The sequence below is a fragment of the Ascidia mentula genome, chromosome 6 (assembly GCF_947561715.1).
Source record: "Ascidia mentula chromosome 6, kaAscMent1.1, whole genome shotgun sequence".
NCBI lineage: Eukaryota > Metazoa > Chordata > Ascidiacea > Phlebobranchia > Ascidiidae > Ascidia > Ascidia mentula.
The window spans coordinates 14,904,032-14,924,320 of record NC_138571.1 but is presented as its reverse complement, the minus strand read 5'-3'; the positions used below and the strand labels follow the sequence as shown (position 1 = coordinate 14,924,320).

At 44.0% G+C, this 20,289-nt stretch overlaps 1 protein-coding gene across 3 annotated transcripts in view; it reads left to right on the top strand.

Moving 5' to 3' along the window:
• Positions 1–19,469, top strand: part of LOC145905863 (uncharacterized) — a 42,875-nt gene extending 23,406 nt beyond the window's left edge. The window contains exons 3-9 of one of the 3 annotated variants that reach the window (XM_082993173.1): positions 1,603–1,947; positions 6,353–6,471; positions 8,768–8,930; positions 9,165–9,315; positions 10,375–11,598; positions 12,883–12,931; positions 17,482–19,469. In XM_082993173.1, the coding sequence (XP_082849299.1) occupies positions 1,774–1,947; positions 6,353–6,471; positions 8,768–8,930; positions 9,165–9,315; positions 10,375–11,598; positions 12,883–12,931; positions 17,482–17,530 (1,929 nt within the window). In that variant the 5' untranslated portion in view covers positions 1,603–1,773 and the 3' untranslated portion in view covers positions 17,531–19,469. Of the gene's footprint in view, positions 1–1,457; positions 1,948–6,352; positions 6,472–8,767; positions 8,931–9,164; positions 9,316–10,374; positions 11,599–12,882; positions 12,932–17,481 lie in introns of those variants that run through there. The other 2 variants (XM_082993170.1, XM_082993169.1) reach the window with 2 other exon arrangements.
• Positions 19,470–20,289: the final 820 nt, after the last annotated feature.

Here is a 20,289-nt window from a genome sequence, read left to right as displayed (position 1 = left end):
GTTTAATCTTTTCTCAGTTATAGTTTAGGAAAGTGATTGTTTATTGTTGAGAAAAGGTATTTTTCACCAGATCTAATAAGAATTACGGGTGGGTCCAAAAAATCATCACTTGATAGAATTTAAGCTTGAAATGCATTTAATACGGCATGAGCGTTTTTTAGCTGGGTTTTTATTAGTATATCCCTTGTTCAACTTATTCACAAAAACGAAATTAATTCGAATTACTTTTTTAGACTAATAGGGTGAAATATAATTTCGTATCAAAAAATCAAAATTAAAAAAAAAATACTTCAATCAACTATTCGCATTTTTTTAAATGTTTTTTTTTAATTTCACGAACGAGCCGCCAACGTTCGCAGAAAACAAATCCAAAAGTACAGAAAAGATAACGCGGTCGGGGCTTTCCTAAACATAACGCAATGGCCGACGACAGTGGAGATAATGAGGCAGCGGCCGTTAGCAAATTGCTGGCCGTCGTAAGTGGAGTTGAAGCAGGCGGTGGATGGCGGTAAGGAAATCACCTGTGTTAAGGTTGCAAATGCGCTAAAGTCGTGGCTTCTCGTTCCTAGTATGCTTGGTCTTGATTTTTGCTGCATCTATGTCCCTGAACGCGACTCGTACAGCTTTAAGCAGAAAACCGAGGTTGTGTGAGTGAGTTAAAAACCTCAGGGGATGATTTAATGACGCTTACACCTTTTCAATTTCGGCCTTTTTTTTTTATTTTGTAAACATGTTAAATCCGTAAGATATGGTTGCACCCTAGTCACTTTATAGGTTTAACGCAGGTGTCATATAATAGACGTAATATGAAGTAATAATAAAGTGCTGGAATGTTATTGGTTTTATCTTGCAAGACGGTTTTTGGCTGCAGTGTTTGAAAATACAATGCTGTGTAACGGTCGGTGGCATTTAAATAATTTTTGCATCTGTTTTTCATTATATAAATACAGTAATTTGATGAGGTGGTTGAATCCAGTAAGGTTTGAAACATTCAAATACTCGCAAAAATGAAATAAAAGTGATAAGTTAACGGGTCATTACGATGGCCAATACTGCCATTAAAAATGGCTTTAAATTTCACATTTCAAATCCACAGTGAAATGAATCGCCCGACAGTTTGTGAAATCAACCCGAAAATGGTTGGAATTTCAATTCAAAAGCTGTTTATTAAGTTACAAGAGTATCCAACGGGGCGGTACAGCGTAGCCGAATATCACGACAAGATTCCAACGTTCACCTTTGGTTTTCGCAAAGCCCGACGCCAATAATGCGACCTTTTTTCGGGCATCAGCCAAAGACACAAAACGAGAGAACGCGCGACCCTTTTTCAGTGTTCCTCTCTCCGAACGTCTCGCGTCGCGGCGACAAACTCAAATCAGTTTCGATATTTAATGCGCAGGACATGGTCGTGCCTGTAAAGCAGGAGTTATTTTAATACATTTTGCTATTTCAGTATTTGCAGGACTGCCGTCGTATAGGACAAGGATTAATTGTTTACTTCTGTTTGGAATATTCGATACATTATTGTATACGAAGCTTTTGAAAACGCGGTACATCTGCGTTCAGCTATTGACCGGCTTCTTTATGATGCTTATTCCCCAGCACCCTGGCCTGGGAACAGTCGAGAGCCTCAAGACGCCTTATTTTGTCGACCCGACTAACAGCCCGCCTTCCGTAGTGGCATCGGTCAGCACAGTGGGCCACGGCGGTGGCAACGGAGCCCCTGCGGTTTTCTCCTACTCGACCGGAGACGGGTGCCTGATTCCCGGCAGAATGCAGTCGGAGTTGCCTGGTCTGAATATGTATGGACCTCAGCCTGGATCGTCGGCTCTGGCGTCGCCGACCAACTACGGTGCGGTTCCGCCGGCCGTTGCAGCCGCACCAGCCCTGATGACGCCGCACTACCCCGGAGCCGGCATCGAGCATTCGCCCTACTACCCATCATTGGTAAGTCCTCAAAATGTAAAATGGCGCTTAAGTGCGCAGCGTGGTAACATTTAATACTGCGAATTAATTACAAGCGATGGGTTTGCGACAGCACTTTGACTTCGCGCAAGTGCTCGCCAATTAACGCTTCATAATTAACGCATCGGCCGATTTACGAATGCGGGCAGATTTCGCGCGCCGAACGCGACCGTGGCGTTCCCACGAAGATATCGCGTTGTTTTTGGTTTTTGCTCGGTCGGCGTTCGCTTTGATTTTGGTTAATTTTTTTTCGAAACAAATTGCACGGTCAGAGAATTTTAGGCTGGCCCACTTAAAGCGACGATGTGTTTTTTTTGGGCGCGGTATTTTAACATATCTTCAACGGTCGTGTCTGATTGAATAAATCTTGTAAAAAGTCCCCGCGTCGCCTGCTTGATTCTCACACATTTTTTGCCTCGTGTGAACAAAATATGTTGATTCGTTTGATTTCAAAGAAGTCCAAGCGTTTTCCGAAAGCTGTGAAATCGGAAATTTACAAAGTATGACGCGTCCATGTAAAACGCTAGTCCCAGAATACGACGCTGAGCAAATTTACTACAAAACCGAATAGTTGTTTCCGATTTAACGCCCAGACATCGAAATTAGAGGCAATTATTGTTGATTCATTTCAATCGTAAACGAAAATAGATTAAAATATCGCCGACAAAAATAAAAGTGCGGTTTGGAAATTTTTCTCAGGTCAAGTTCCGGCTGACGCAAAACTTCGCCATTCCACAAAAAAGTTGACGTCGTTTTAACTTCAAGTGCGCTTCAAAGTACAACCAAGGGCATGAGTCATATGACAATTAGCGCGTAATGTGCAAATGGCTTCTCGCCGCACCAAAAACAGCCTCAAGCGCACTTTGCCAGCTTCAAATATAGCCAACCTACTCCTGTTTGGAAGTGGCTTTAAAAACGAGACGCGTTGAATGTCCAATCCCCATTTGACCAAAGGCAAAAAAACGCGACGCGTGATACACCCGAAACGGAGCAAAAAGCCTAACCGGAACGAAGCATAAAAAACGGCAAACTAATACACAGAATAAAACGCAACCTTGTCGCTGCGCAGTCATGGTGCTTTCGCCCTAAACAGAGCCACATATTCTAGCGTTGGGCTGTTTGGTGAGAACGATCACATCAACAAACATTCGGCCGGGAGAGGAATGCGTCTGCGCGCCGACGCTCTTGCACCACCAAGTGGTCATGCGAGCTTTGTTCCCGTCGCCATAAACAGATCTCCAAACATAAAGATGAAAAAACGCTACTAGCAAAGTCATAAAATAAACGAGTGCTTTTGTGGATGGAAATCACAATGACATTATCCATAGCAAGACTGTTAAAGAAAGCTAAACAATTGTGGCACAAAATGCAAATGGATCGCACAAATATTGAACAACTGAGACCGTTGTTATCCGAAGCTGAAAGTAAACCATTCACCCTTTGAATAGGGAAAAGACTCTTTTGTGATATAAACACATTTCAAGTGGTGTTATCATTTGAAAACTAAAAATTATTATTATTTATAGCCATAAATTTCCAACTACCATTGTCAATCCAAATTTTCCAGCGAAGGCGTCAATTAAATGTCAATTTGGTGTAAGTGATCGTGTAACCAAACGGTTTCCCAGACTGTGTCCAATAAGTTTCCAGGGATTTTTTGTAAAAGCGCTGAAAAAACAACAACATTTTGCTACCTCGATGATTGTCACCACCAACCCAGGCGGTTTAGTAATTACTGATGTTAATCACTCCCGGCAGCATCGGGCAATTTAATAGCAATTGGGAACGACTACAAGAGAAGACATATGTCTATCGCCAAGCTAAGAAGATTAATCGAACAATTACGAGACAGTCGCGACGCCGTTAGTCACCGATGTAGAATTGATTTCGACGCGATCACTCGCGCGTCTGGTTTGCGACCGGAAGAAATTCTTCCGCAAAACCCGGCGCCGAAATACACATATGTGCATGTAAATTGTATGGTTAATTAAAAGTAATGAAATATTACTGGAGTATTTATTGGCCCTAAAGCGAGGTGGAAGTGGAAGATTTTTATGTTCTTGTATAGAAACGGGCGCCTTTTAAATCTTAGCCACTGTCTACTTTTATTTAAATCCAGCGCACACTTACGCCTAAGATATATTTAAAATACACCATGCGAAGAAATACAAAAGTTGTGAAAAAATACATCCTAATTTGCCCTAAACAAAATGTGTGATTTTGTAAGCGCAATGTGGCGTCTGCTCAGTGTTCCTTGACTAACACACCATATCGAACATAAATATGGACAGAATGATCGTATGCATGAGAAAGTGCTATGTAAAAACCTTGTGCGATAGCACGATATTTTAAAACCATTCGAATACGACCGTACTTTATTTTTTTGTTGTCTATGGATTATCATCAGCACATCAAACTCCTCAAATCTCAATTCCTAGGTTATTTTTTAGCCAACACGATGCGAAAGTTAACTGAGAACCACACAAAAATAACAGGCCAAAACCCTGCGTCCGCGGTGGCCATTAATTGGCAGTGTGGGGGAGCGATTAGGCGCCGTTCATTTTGATCCCAATCAAGGCGGGGGAAGAGACATTATCGGGGCGTCCTCACCAAAATCTGGCGCCAACCGAAAGCTCACAGGCGATCGCTTGTTTGTTCCGAGACGTCCTTGTTGTTTTTTCGTCTTGCTCCACGCGTTTTTGGCGACTGGTGGGCAACGAGTTAAGTGGAGTTTGGGTGCCTGCACTTGCAAGCAGGTTTTAGATGGTGCGCGGCCACGTGGAGTCTCGCGACGACTTTAACCATTTTTGTTTTTGTTTTAACTAAATAAGTTATTCAATATCAACAGTAAGTAATATTTCAAAGTCCTTTTGCTTAAGTTTGCAATACTCCACAACTGTGTCTTATGTAAGGCCTGTTTGCTTTCTTTTAATTTCCATCTCAAGCTAGGTAAGGTTATTGAAAGAAGAACCAATATGAAGTGCGGTCGACGGGCTGATGACTTTGCGTTAAAACTACTTAAATTCGCAGTTGTGGAATATTGTTTACAATCAAATCACGATTATCCACTCGTACGCACAACAGTTTTTTGATTATTAGTTGAAACAATGGGTGAATTCGACCTCCATTACATTTCTTTGTTACGTAATAGTGCATTGAACTGATATGAGTAAAACAGTAATGCGACTAGCAATCGCCTGCTTTGGTAAACCATGCGGCAGTTTTTTTGCACCGAGTTGGAAGCAGCTACCCCTTACCCTTCAACGTATTACAGCTTAAAAAAACAACAAAAAAGGTGGTGTAGGGCTTAGCGTTCAGTGGACGGCTTCTCAATCACTTTTGCGCCACATTTAAATGAGCAATTTCCCTGATAGGCCCTTGCTGCATCCTGTGACCGTAATACGAAAGCTGATGTTTCGGCGCCCGTAGTTCGGGTGCTCACAAAGGGAGGGAAACTCACAGACGGGGGTCAACCATTTTATTACACTTTGTTGTGTTGCTCTTGGGGTTGTAGCGAATGCAGAACCGCAAGGAATGGGTCGTTACGTTGTTCGGAGTTTGTGTTGCGTTTAAATGTTTTTTAAATTTACTTAAACAACTGGCCACATCTTTTCACAAAAATGCCCATAGACCCTAAAAAAGGTGTTACCAAAACAAATGCAATTGATTCTAGAGTTCAGCAATTTTTAGTGAATAAGTTAAAACGACGTGAAGGACATTGTGTTTTGTTGTTGCTGGGCGTACACACAAACGCGTGAACAACAGGTTGCGCTTGCTCTTTGCGCCTGCTTCTCGTCTCCAACTTTAAACTAATCCACCGGCTCGAAATTCGATCACTAAGTCGCGTGTGGGGCGTCAATTGCGGCGCAATTCGGCCTAAACAACAAGAACCCCTTTCTCCCGGGTTCCTGGAATGCACGGCGCTTTTCCGGCGTCGCAAAGGCCCGCAGCGGGGGCCAGGGCGACACAATACACCAGGGCGCGGGCCAAGCGGCCCGATTGAGGAACCGCAGTCGCAGGCCTTCATTGTTTTCGAAACAGGCCCGGTTTGTGTTTGGTTTTCGTGGAAACCGAATTTCAAACCACAGCTTTACAAATGCGTGCATTTACGATCGGTGGCTCGCGCCGAGTTTAGATGATTGGAAGGGAGCGGGGTGGAGGGGGGTGCTGCTTCCGACTGTGGTTTCTGTGCACTTTTTGTGACCGCAGTTACACGCAACAGTCCAGGCCCCTTTTTCGAATTACGCGTAGAAATTAAAAAAAAATGTTTTTCAAAAAGCTCTTTTCTGTCAAATGATTGGGCGTTGCATATATTTGACGAGGAGCGACTGTTGCGACAAAATATTCTCATTTCCCTCAAAAAATAAAACTTTTTTTTTTATTCCAGGGTTCCGGGTACGAAATGAAGCCGGGGGGTGGGGAAATGTGGGCAGGGGGTTACCCCCAGCCCCCGCCCGGGTATTACCCCTACGAAAACACCTTCGGACCCCAGTACCCCTACGACAGGTAAGATTTCGTCTTTTGAACGTAGTCATGTATGTGAGACTTTGTAACGTAAGACACAAGAGTTTGTTTGTTTTTTCGACGCGCGAATGTACACAAAACTGTGGGCGCCGGACACGACAAAATGGCGGCAATGCGGGGCCTAGATTCCGCGTCGGTACGGGGTTGAATTATTAATGTTAGACGGTTCTCCATTTGCGTCGGGTGTCCCGTGGGAGGGAATTATGAGGAGAGCTTCAAGAAGCTGGGACCGCTAAATGAGAGAGTCCCCACCTCGCGGATTGAGAGCTCAGTTAGTTGATGGCAATTTTCATTACGCCTAACCGGGAGATGCAGTGGTATACGATTCGTACATGCGTTTTGCACCATCGGTTGTTTTTGGTTGAAAAGGGTCGCGTGTAAAAAGACATGGCAAAATACGTTTCCAAACACGTTATAAAAGTGCTGAGATTCAATCTGTTTATCTTGCAACCTTAGTATACGCGCCAGGCATGAAAGCAACGAAATTGTTTAAACATAAACAAAAAGTTCAAACTGAATCAATACCTTCATTTAAAGGGAAGTTTTAGGCGAATATTTAAAAAAAGAAAACCTGGACAGAATCATGCTGGTAGCATTGCTGGCAGTTCTTGACAATCGGGAAAAACACATGCGTGCGCATCACAAAAATTCCGTGTTGGTTTGAAGCAGATAAGAAGGTGTGAGTTTAATTCGGTTGCCAAGCGACTGGCGGGCGTACGCGGGCTGGCGGTTTCAATTTCTCCGTAATAGCAATCTCTTTGTTGCCCAGACTTCATACACACACAACTGCCCCAGATAATTTTAAAAGATCATGGACTTTTAAGGCGTCCTAAGCGGCACTGTATAAAACATCTAAACACAAAATCTTCCATGTTGTAGCTCCCAAACAAGGGTTGATACGGATGATTTGTCAAAAGTGACCTAATAGCTCTGGAAAAAAATGTCATCACGTTTAGAAAAGATGCAAAAACATACATTAGTACTTTGCAGTCCAGGAAAAATGAACAAAAAAGTGGTCAATTTGGGTAAAAAAGGATTTCGATACATGTATGAGAACCACGTTTTTAAGTATCACGCGTTTTATCAACAGTTACACCCATAAAAAGTAACACAGACTTGACCTCCGAAACACATGGTTCCATTACAGTAGCCGCTCCACTATCATACGAGCGCCACAGCCTCGCCTCAATTCCAGGCATTTCATAACGACAACACGCCTAACGGTTTGTTTACCTTCAAAATACGTGCTCCGCCTGAGCTGCGAAGGTGTGTTGAATAAAAGCCGCTTACCGTGTGTGACGTCACAAAGGCCTAGCGCGGAAGAGAATGAGGGCAAGGCCCACAACGGGAGTTCGAATGATGTCACTGCATATGTCGTGACGTAACTGAATTGTTTGTTTGTGTATCGTAAACATAAGGTTCAGCGCTTAGTTTGTTTGATGTGCAGTGAAAATAAGTGACGCCAGGTAACTGCAGTTGTTTCGCGTTAAAATTCTGCAGCTAAGTCGGACAGCATACTTGACATTCAAAGCGCTTGAATGGCAGCTTATTTTTGGTTGGTAGTTGTCCTTTTTGCCTTTCTCTAAATATATCCATCTTCAAATGGCATGAGTAAATGGCAAACGACCCACTATATACGACATTGCACTCATCTAAGCCGTCAGAAAGCCGTAATTACACTGCGGGACAGAGAAACGCCTCCCACTGGCAAGTGGAGAGCGCTTTTGCGACGAAAATTTAGCTCCTGCGTAATTCGAGCGCCACTGCTCCAAGTCGCTTTACGAACGTTGTAATTACCGACTGCCAAAACGCAATTCGCACCTGTCCAAATCAGCGACTCTGACGCATTGTCTCGTTGAGGCGCGCTGTGTCCTGGTTTGCCTGGATACGACGAGTTCAACACAGTCCATTGTATTGCATTGATGGTGTATTAACGGTGTAATTTCTACCAAAAGGCGAATTTGGGGGATTGTTGAAATGAATTATTTCCTGGGCGTCTGAATTGATAACTTATACGGTTTAACCTTGTACCTTTACAGTTTCTACAAAAATGTTCGTTTTTGTGGTGGTGCTAAGTATAAGATTATTTGAAAAGTTAGAATTAAATTAGTTTGTATTTGAATAGTTAGGATAGAGTGGTACAGATTTTTTTTTTGAATAGTTGAAAAATGGACCTTAGTTGTGAATGGTTTTGGTGGTAATCGAGCGAAACACTATAAAAACTGTACCACTCTGCTGCCACCGAGTGATCGGACATGAGACTTGCCCTAACCCTCAGATACTGCAGCATGGACATGAACGACGGCGTCAGAAGGAAGAACGCAACACGAGAGTCGACCAACACTCTGAAGGCCTGGCTCCAGGAACACAAGAAGAACCCGTACCCAACCAAAGGGGAAAAGATAATGCTTGCGATCATCACGAAGATGACTCTCACCCAAGTACGTTAATAGCAAACCCGCTTAAATATGTCCAAAAAGAGTGTTTACATTGTAATGGTTATTTGACGCATGTGACCATTTTCAGGCATCTATTGGGTGTGTAAAGTTTACGTAGCTGTTAGCTATGTTGTCTTTGTTAGTCGAAAGTTACCTAAGTTTAACCGCACAGAGTTTGACATCACAATTTCAAATGAACATAGAAATCGTATGCACAGATTACGATTTCTATTGCAGGTTTCGACGTGGTTCGCGAACGCCAGGAGGCGTCTGAAGAAAGAGAACAAGATGACGTGGGTCCCGAAAAACCGATCAAACGAAAACTCCTCCGGATCCAGCGAGAAGAAGGAAGATGGTGATGATGACGATTCGCAGAATCTTGACGCAGGTAATTTTATTCGAATTACCTCAAGTCACGAATTTCTGATAGAAGCGACAGCAGCAGTTTTTTGTACCACAGTGGTAATTAGACCGCAATGGCGAAGACGTTTCGATCAGAATTCAGGCAAAACGCTTTGGTTCTTGGTTGAACACTTTCACGATAAGCGTAGATTTTTTGCCAAAACCGATCTTGTTTACTCCAAAACAAACAAAGGCTGCATTTAAAGTATGCGCGTTTCCGCGAACGGTGCGCCGTGAGCAGTTTTATCGCGCAGCAGTCGAAAAACAGACAAATTACGGCCGAATTTCTCCCATGAAAAATGGGCGAGGAGGCGCAAAACTCCTGCGACAGACGATGTTTACAAACAATCCCTCGACGCGTCCCCGGGTCAAGTCACGTGACCCACGAATTGCATCGCCCGGTCCAGTGTTTTGATGCAGTCTTGTAATCCGCACAGATTACAAGTCGATTACACGCTCGCAATTGCTGCGACGCGATCCGGAACGCGCTCGATCGCGCCTTTGTGACGACACAATGCGTCGCGCTTTGTAGCGATACAAATTTTAATTAGAAACAGTAACGTTTGGAAAATCGCATCACGGGGCCTTAGACCAGGGGTTCCCAAAGCTTTTAGGCTTGCGGCACACTCGGTTCCTTTTAACTCGTTTGTGGCATTTTAAACTTTTAAGTCAGTTCAAGATATAAAAGGAAACGAAAGGTGGTCCTGGTTAAATTGCTATGATTTAGGACTGCTTCTAGTTCCGAACGTTTTTTTGATTAGTGTCATCAAGGAAACCGACAATCGCAGTGGTAGTCTATAACATTTTAAATAAAATATGGGAACGATAAATACATTTACGAGACATACAAGTAATATCAGAGCGATTTTCTTGAATTCATTTATGTAAAAACATTGCGGGAAAATTAGTTTAACCGTTTCATGCGTTTCATCCACACCCCACACTCATCAAACATCCCTATCTTATAGGAACATAACTCACGGTTTTATAAAACAAACAGTAAAACTCATGAACTTCATTTTTTAAACGTTTCGATCGTTCGCAGACAACAGATCCGACAACGATCCAGGGGCCGACTCGGACGACTCCGCCGAGCGAGAGGTGACGAGTACGAACAACAACGAACTCGGTTCCAACTACTCGCAGGAGAACGCGCCGTTCGAAGAACCGAATCGAGTACCCGAATCCTACAATTCGGATCCGGCGCACGCAGACAAACCGCATCATCCTTTCCCTACGACCGGAGAAACGGAATACAAACCCACACCCAACATGCCTTGCGACGGGGCCCAAGGGCGCTTTGGACACGCCGAGGGGCCAAACAGGGCCATTTGGTCGCCAGTGAACGAGCACGCGCGAGTTACGTATCCTCTCCACCAGCAAGATAGACTCGACATAGGGAGAGACCAGGATAACTCTTACGCCAACTCCGCGACATCCGGACAATTTCCTGACGGTTTTGCGAATCCCGCTCCAGGACTTGGTCGTCAAGGGTCCATAGTCAGTCCCGGGCTGATAAGAGACGGCGAGGCGGTGGCCCGAGCGGTGGGAGACTACCACTACCCGTCGGCCCACCAGCCGTGGTCTACGGAACAGGGCTTTGCGGGTTCTTTGCCATCCAGTTCGGAAGCGTGCAGCATCGGGCATTCGGCCAGCGGGGGCGAATCGACGGAGGGTCAAGAAATGAGTGCGGTTGGCTCCCCCAACTCGGCGGATTACCAGCGTCAGTACGCTTGCGGCGAGGTTTACCCCCGGGGTAGCGAACACTACCTCCCCATGTACCCTATGGGGCGAGCGAGAGAAATGCCCGGGAGCAGCCCGGTAGGGGGCGCGGGGGTTCGTTCAATCGAGCAAACGCCTCCTTACCAAGCGTCTGTGTACGCCCAAAACTCTGAGTTTTACCAGCAGAGGGACCGGCTCCCCCCGCCCCCACCACTGGGGGTGCCAGTCCCCTATTACTCGCGCGAACACTCCACAAGCATATTCACCCACGGTGACCCAGCGGGGACTCCCCTCGACGCGACTGCGTCACCAACAGCGGGAGCGATCAGCCCTCCAAACTCGAGGGGGCTTTTCCACGCCCACAGGCCAGGGGGTGTTTCCAGCGGCCCCTACTATGGCCAGGCCCCCAGTGCCAGCCCGATGTACCACAACGCGTATTACCCCCAGGATGGGACGGGTCACATGACCATCAACTCCAATCACGTGACCTCGATCGTTGACGTCACGAATAAATTGTCGCCTTCGGTCAACCAAAGTGCTTATGCAAGTAAGTGGATCGGTTTTGTTCAGTGCTACTGTTTACATGGTTTAGCGATAGTTGTACAATTTCCATTATTAACTGGAAACTGTGGGCTAAATTCTATCCAGGCGAAAGCAAATATTATGACTCCCGTTAGGAATAAACAGTCTTTCTTTTGCTCGCGTCGCCGTGATTAGCATGAGCCACCAATAAAGTCGTCCGCAAATAAACGCACGGACCTCGCCAAGGAAATTAACTGCAAGCAATTTCCCTTAAACAAGCCGAAAAAACGCATTTAAGTGCAACTTGGCGAGGGCGGAACGCTGTAGTCGCGGTTCTTGCCCTTTCAATTAATCTCGATTATTTCATCTTAAAAGGGAAGATATCCTTTTGATTTGTGACCCCAACGCCGAGCACCGCCATCTTAATACAAAACGGAGACTTTTTTAAGCACAAAACTTTGATTAAACCCAAAGCCTCCCTCATCATCGCCTATGCGGTTTCCAGTCCATAGGGTGACCAATAATTTCACAACACCGCAAAGTTTCAGAAACCGCGCGCGTTCTGACGAAGAGCAACTGAGAAAGACAGGCCCAATGTCAACTGAAGGTTAAGTTGCAAAATTTGGCTGTGGACTAATCGACTGACAGTATCTCGACCCAAAGCCGCCGCAAATGGCTTCGTCGGCGCGTCTAATAGGCCCTGATAGACGCATGGCCTGAAATAGGCCTTCATGGCGAAGTAAACACACCTCATCGGGTCATCCGATTTAGCGATGGAAGGCTCACTAATGTTTCTGGCAAAGCTACGTGGCTTCTAGCATGTTTACTGATCAATGGCGATTGTTAAATAGGCCGCGATCCTAATTATAGCCGAGCCAAAAACGTGTTGTGCTAATTTCGGCTGGAATTATTAGGTCGGGCCGCGCGGTGTGAAAAAAACAATACGCGATGGAAAAACAATAACGTATGTGGCTTCGCTTACACGTGTGCACACATTTTACAATTGAATATTTTTAAAAAAATAATAAAAATAGGCGATCGCCAGCTCAAAAACATATTTTATTGTGTTCCATGATGCTAATACAGAAACTCATTGCTAAAAGTGTAAAGCATATTTGCGTGTTAATTATCCATAGTTAAAAATGTGTAGTAATTAAATACAAAGCACAGTGGGTTAAGCACCACTACTAAGTGTATGGACCTGGTAGTTTGATATCTTTTTACAACCCTAAAACGGGAACAAGTCCAAGTTTTCAAATCCCTCCTTTTCCCGCTTTGTTTCTCACGCGTGTTTATTTTGAAATTACAGGGTCGCCGGGATCGAAAAGTCCTGCGGTGGAAATTGGAACCTCACCAAAGTAAGTGGCTGTCAAAATCAAAATTACAGGTCATTAGCCGTCAATAGGAAACTAGTCTACAAGACCTGCCGTCGAAAACGACGCGGACCCAGCGTAATTTTGGCGCTTTGGGGGTCATTCGGCAGTCATTTGACCTTAGCGCGAACTTTGGCATTACCAGGACGAGAAGGGGTAACACATTAAGAGTCCAGCGGATAGGTTTCTCGCAGAAATCGTGTCGTTTAGTAACTATGAGTTATTGATCCATATTATGAATAGTGAGCTGTGCAGACAATCGTGCACACTGTTTTCAACTATAAGGTCTCATATGCTAAATCACCAGCTGCATTTATAAGACCTCACAGGCAGAAATAGTCATGACTTGTTTTCGCATTTTCGTCGGTTAGCCTACGTGGGGCAACAAAATCAACGGTTGCTCTTGCGAACTTAAATTACGTCTAAATTAGGTTTAAGATGCCATTAAAGCCACACATCCTGCAAGCCGCAACTTCTCCACCCTAATTTGGCAAAGTTTTCTTGCCGCAACTAGAAGGCCAATTACAAGGCCCTAATGCACGCAAAACCGTCGAAATTCGAAAAAGGCCGCCAGTGTGCATTTTACCAATGTGGAGATTGCCAAAAAGATATAGACTGCAGCCACGGCGGCCAAAACGCCCCGTTGGGGCAACGTGCGGCACCATAAGCGTATTTTCATAACATAATCCCATAAACAAGTCTCGCAGATGGGCGACTTGCGCTCAACGTTGGTTTAAAACGCAAATGCGACTGACTCGAATTCAGATTTGTATTAGATTTTTGCACCCGACTCGCACCCAGAGATACCAACGAACGATAAAAGTGGCTTTATATCAAGAAGCGGAGATAACGTCGGATCGCCTAACAATGAACAAAAAATAACCCTCGGGCACCGGACGTAGAGTAGTTTAAGTTCAATCGAAATGCCATTTCGGGACTATTAGGCCCGTTTTTGCACGACTACTTATTTATTGCATATTCGTCTTGTATCCACAGCAACGCCACGTAACGTGGGAGTTGAAATAATGCAGATCACACGATCTGTTCAAAAATCAATCAAACCACTGGCAGATTATAAAACTCAAATGCTTTTAACTATCTTGGTCTTTGTAAAAGAGTCGACCTTATGTTTTCACCGTATTGGGGCTTAACAGTCTCATGATGAGGTCATCAACGAATTTGTACTTTGGTTATGCAACATCATGCAACAGAGTCTTTGAATGTTGGCCAAGTTAACCGCTTTGCTGGTTAAAAAGTTGGCTTTAAACTTCTCCTTTCAGTTCAGTATCTTTAAGAACTCGGTTTAGCAAGAATTAGCCATTCCTTAAGCATAGAATGGAAAGCAACATAAGGAACAAAGTATTTCATATTCACACTGGATTTTAAAATCTGGTATTACGCAAGCGCAAAATTGCCTGCCACTAACACCATTCGGGGAAGTGATGTGCCTAAAAACACAGCCGGCGTTTAGCAATCGGTAGTGGAAAGTTGTGTAATAGTTAGCTCGCGATAACATCTTAAAGCTCTTCCTACCATCGCAATCTTTACACACTTTGACTTCAACAATTAGGCATGCGGTTTCACGTTATATAACTACTGTTGGGTGCAATGGAAGACGTGTGGTAAACGTATATGTCAAGTTTGTATTTTGAGTAAATTTTCAATGTGGTTCGCTTGCAGGGGTTCGGAATAAAGATTATAATCAGAAACGAATTCCTTATATGTGCGCAAAGGCGATATGCCATTAAATTTAACTTAAAAAGAAACAGTTGTTATGCAATCAATCTCGAACAGTTTCGGAAGTTCTGTTTGGTTTGCCGTCAAAATGATATTATGGTATACGTCAAGTTTGTCACCACCAGCGAAAAACGATTTTCCCGGCAAAAAGTGTGTGACCATAAAACAAGCGGTGCATTAGCATAACTGTACTATTTTGTCAACGATATCAGACGTTTACTTATCCGTTTTCACCCTATACAGTGGATATATCTCCACAATAAAACTAACAATACAAAAATTTGACTTAAAACTTTGTTTTAACAGTAACACCACAAAGATTAGAACCTCACCTAGTTATCTGGTGGACAAATAAGGCATTAAAAGGTAAAACTTGCCCTTGTCCGGCATACGCATCGAGGTGCATGCTTTATAGCCACGAGGAAAACGCTGTCAGGGCGCCCCCGTCGCCGAGTGGTTCGAAACGGAACCGAGCGGGATAGACTGGCGCCGGCAGACCGCTCGCTAATATACAAACAATGGTTTTCGAACCATAAAATCAAAACTTTGACCGCTCTGGTTCTAGCGCCACTGGGTGACATGTGAAAGCGTTAGCTAACTATGGGTTTTAATGAAAGCTGAAATCGGTCGGACATGGAAGGATTCTAGAATATTCCGTAAAATTGAGTAAGTGTGTAATGCGCGGCCGGCAGCCGTATCAAGTCATGAACATGTTGATATCAATCACAGCTTTGCGGTGCAATATTATATAAGTGGACCACAGATTTAAACCTAGATCTAATTAGGATGGGATGTCATAACCTGTTTGTTGTTTAGCGTTTGAATGCCTTCGCCGAATTCCATACTATTAGTCAGGGCATACAGCAAAAAATGCATGCCTGCCGGTAAAAGAATTTCATGTGGTCGTCTCGATCGGCCGCTGGCCGCAAACGGCTCATATTGAAAATATCGCCACCTCTAAAGAGGTGTATCGCGCGACTTGCGATCCGAGATGCCGCAAAAAGTCAAGAGCCGATAGCCATCTGAAGAATATCACGATTACAGTCGCCGAGCTAGATGATCTAATGACCGGTGCATTTTTCGATTATTAATCGAGCGAAGAGCATTTGCACACCTCGCTCTATCGCACGATCGCATACCCATGCAGCGTGCGTTAAAGGACAACGCTCCGTTGCGCATCCTAAAATGCGTTAGGCGTATTGTGCGTGCGACGCGGCTGTCATGCAGTTATTTTTGGAGGCCACGCTATCGTTAGTTGTTCCAACTTGCTTTTAAACAACCGCACGTACTACAACAAACGTTGGTTTCATTAATGGCTTGAAAATCAAGCGTAATACCATGAATCTATGGCTAAAATTGACATACAGTTTGTCATGCAAGGACGAAATAGTCATTAAAATATCATTGCTATCCGTTTTAAACACATCACGCAAGTCTTTTAAAGAAACACATGAAACTGAGCGCAAGCTTGATTCTTGGCAAAACGTTTTGAAAGCAAGCGAAACTGTAAGACGGTGCTTGGAGGTTCCGTTTCAGCTAAAATACTTAATTAAGAAGTGCAATTTTATCCCGGCGGTGAGATCGCCTACAGGATCCGTGCCAGGCTCAGTGCACTTAGCCTGCAGGTTTAGTCGTCGCCGAGGTCTCCGCTTTCCTCTGTGGGAAACGAGGCGGTTCCGCCCCGGTGTAATACGTATAGAGCTCCAATTAGCCGTAGAACGTGTTTCGCTTTTAAAACTAAGTAAATTTACGAACACTGTTTACGGATTTGCTCATAATTCTGAAGAAACTGACCCATACCATTGTCGACAATTTATACTGATGATGGCATAAGTTCTTGCCGAAACGTTTTTTTCGTATAAAAACATGACAATGTTGATAATAGTATGGGCCATAGTCTCTTCAATTTCAGAATAAAATTGACCGGTTTGTTTGTCTCCGTTTCTTTAAGGTGACTTAAAGAACAAAATGTGTTCGCCAATCTCTTGCATCACGTCACATATTTATGACGAAACTTTGGAGTTTGTATCTCACGAATAGAACAGAATACGTTTCACAGGGTGGGGGATCGTGTTAAAATATTGCATTCGTGTAACTGAAATACCTGCGAAAAAAATTTGCATTTTGAGATAGTGCGAGCCTCACATTAGCGGTTGCGCCACTGCATCAACGTGACTAAGTGAAATAACGCGATCAGGCGATATCGCGCGACGCATTTCGAAGAACCTTGCAAAACAGGCTGACCACGAGTAATCAGCCAGCCGATGGCTGGAATGTTAGAATTCACTACAACGCAAACCAAATATGCTAGACTGGGACATTTCTTTCTACTTTGGTTGTTTAGATTAGGTTTTCGAGAACGTGTTAGAAGGAGGGGGGGATATCATTCCCATCTTGTTCCTGGAAATGCCATAATGTACAGGGAAAAGGTGAATGGCCCAAAAGAAATTCCTAGTGACGATACATTATCAATAATCTTATGTATTTGGTGAACTGCAGAGAGTGCACACTGCTTCGACCTCTCAGGTCTCATCAGTTCCACTTGGTACTCACGATACTTTTTGCCTGGTCTGATAGTCAGGAAGATCTGTCACAAGCTGCACTGATGGGAACTGATAGGTCGAAACAGGGTGCACTCTCTGCAGTTCACCCCCAAAAAAAGATTAATGATAATGTATCGTCACTTGGAATTTCTTTTAGGTCTGTCAGAATCTCACTGATTATTATTGCCCCATTTGTTTTTAAGTGTTCATTTCGTTGGGTTACTTTTACTGACCACGTCATTTCTCTTTCTACAGCGGACGATGCGACGTTCAGGGTGATATTTCGAACCACACCGCGAGGTGAACCCCCTTTAACGTACCCACCACAAACGACAGAAGGACAACGAAACTCGACACGAGCATTCTTATTCTGTCAGAGCCACTCGCCAGGGCAGAAGAATACAAACAAGCACTGACGCGTGTGTGGCGCCCTCGAGCGGTGGCAAGGGGTCCATTCCTATGCGGTTAAATAACTTCGTCGCCGTTCTCACGCAAATGAAGCTGTATTGTTTTGCCTTGCTGTAGGGAATTCTGCAAATTATCTCCGAATGCCCGCAAATCGTCGCTGTATCCATGTCGAAATTAATAATCAATGCGTACTCGCTAAGCTGTGGCGTTATTACTATTTCCTTTAAACGCAACCGCGATTCCTGTGTCCATTCCAATCTCCTCGTGTTTTAAACACAAAATTTCTGCAAGCAAACGAATCAATTCGCGCCCAAAACGCCACTAAAAGTTATGGTCAAACTCCACGATGAAGGCACCTGGTAGATTAACATCGATCGAAACAAACGCTGTTGTCTTCAACTACCTGGTAGTTCGTATTGGCAAAAACAAACGTTTTCGAAATGAATTAAACCGCTGCCTTTACCTTGCTGCGCCAAGAAGGTCAAAAATGGGTCCGTGGCCATGAAAAGATTGGGAACCACTGCCTTATGAATGCCGTTCGTGGAAAAGAAATTCGGGGAAAGACGCTAAACAGACGAACGAACTCTTCAGTTTTACCACCTGCAACCGCACCACTGTCAAACAAACCGCCTCGCTCAACGCCGTTTCCACCTTTTAACCCGGGGACGAAACCAAACGGCGACAGAGTGCTGGTTTCTCAGAAAGTTGCTCCGCACGCAGCCAGAGCGCCTGTCGGGATACAATTATCAGTCGCATTACACAGACCACAGGAGACAGGTTAATCGCGCCCTTCGTCGCTGCGTTTCCGAGCGTCTACAAAATGTTTGTCGGATCTAAAACCCTCATCTGTTTATCGAAGAGAAAATTTTCGCGGCTCAAAATCGGGATCGCATGAAATTCCTAAGCGTTGATACCTGAGTTTACTTTAAAATGAACCGACATCTGGCAGTTTTAGTAAACCCTATTTTTAACGAGAAAAAGATTCACAAATCCATTTAATTGCACTTACGAAACATAAACAAACAAAACCGCATTTCTGACCTCCAGTTTATTGGCTACGTGATCTGTCGCACATGGAGGAATCAAAATTAGAATAAACATATGCCACGAATCGCAAGGAAAGCTTCATTTTACAAGCTACAAATTTTCCGTTTACATTTCGCTCAAACTATTCAGAAATGCTCGTAAAAACGCAAGGACCGTTTTACAAGTTTATGCAACAGACTCCGCCATCGTTGCGACACAACCGAAACGAATATTTATTGAAGCGTATCGCACCACGTGATCCAATGCGCAAACGTGACGAAATGCAGCTGAAACCCACGAGTGCCTCTCGCTGGTAATCCGTTATAATACAACGCGACGAGCTAAGGAGGGGCATTCCGCTTGGCGGGCGGTTTGTTTGTTGCCAGGGCGCACCTTGTGAACTGTAAACTTCAACTTGTGAGGCGTATTTTCCAGGCTTGGTGCCGTATTTTGTCACTCCGTTTGGCGGCAACCCAGTACCCAAATTGGCCCCGTTGGTTGATATTTCGATGTGCGCTTCTTTAAGTAAGCAAAATTCCCCGATAAAATCTCATTCCATGTTGCTTAAAATTAAAGGGCCACCAACCACGTCGCATATGGGATCTGCAAGCAAAGCCCAGCATCTGACAAAGCGTTGTGGCAATGAACAATTTCGATGTTTCTTCTTTTTCTTTATGTGTTATGTTATGATGCACCCTTACCGCCGTGGTCACCGTGTACTCGGTCCAAGTTTCATTATTTTTATCGCGATTATCGTTGCCGTGCACACATTCCTAATTATATCGTTATTACGCGCGACACCCGCGCATGCCACGTGGGCGTCGCGATCGACCAATAAAAGAATACCCAATCGAATCAAGTGGATGTGCTGATCCGGCGGCTGCACGCTTTAGATATTGGGGAAATCACGCTTGGACTTGCGCGTCAAGAGAAAAGGTTCATTTCAGTTAATTACCTTCGACTAAACGTCCAAATTTGAAAGTTTATTAAAAAAAACTGGGCGTGTCAAAAATTCTTTATTCTTTACTGGGCGTGTCAAAAAATACAAAAACGACTTTGCTGATGGTTATACCTTACAAAAAAGTCCCGCTATCAAATTAAATACTAATGAAAAAGTGAACGACTTTATTTAGAAATAAACATTAGGCATAGTCGACAACACAAAACGCTGAGTCATGGTTTCGCGAAGACTATTGAATATCCGACGCAACCAGCACTTACAGACTATCAGTAGTACTACCAGCATCATATGACTGCTACTTCTTGTAACAGCAATACCAGCACCAACACAGATACGTAATTGCGCACTGGAAATTGTTACATAACAACAGTTTTGATTTCATTAGACCCAAATGTGAAGTCCACAAGCTCTAACTGTTTGTAACATTCATTTTGGTGCACCTACACCTACTGTTTTGTGTTATTGTGTTTGGCGTACACAAGTGATTCAAAGCCTGAGTTGAAAGCAGAAATGAAATTATTACCGGAACGTTAAGTTTCTTTCACCTATTTGGGACGAACCAGTCGTTGAATTCTTACCTTTCTGGATTACTTTCGACACTGTATTCTCAGCTTTTTTTTTTCGATTACTCCAGAATTATGTCGAAAAATCAAAAAAATATACTTTTG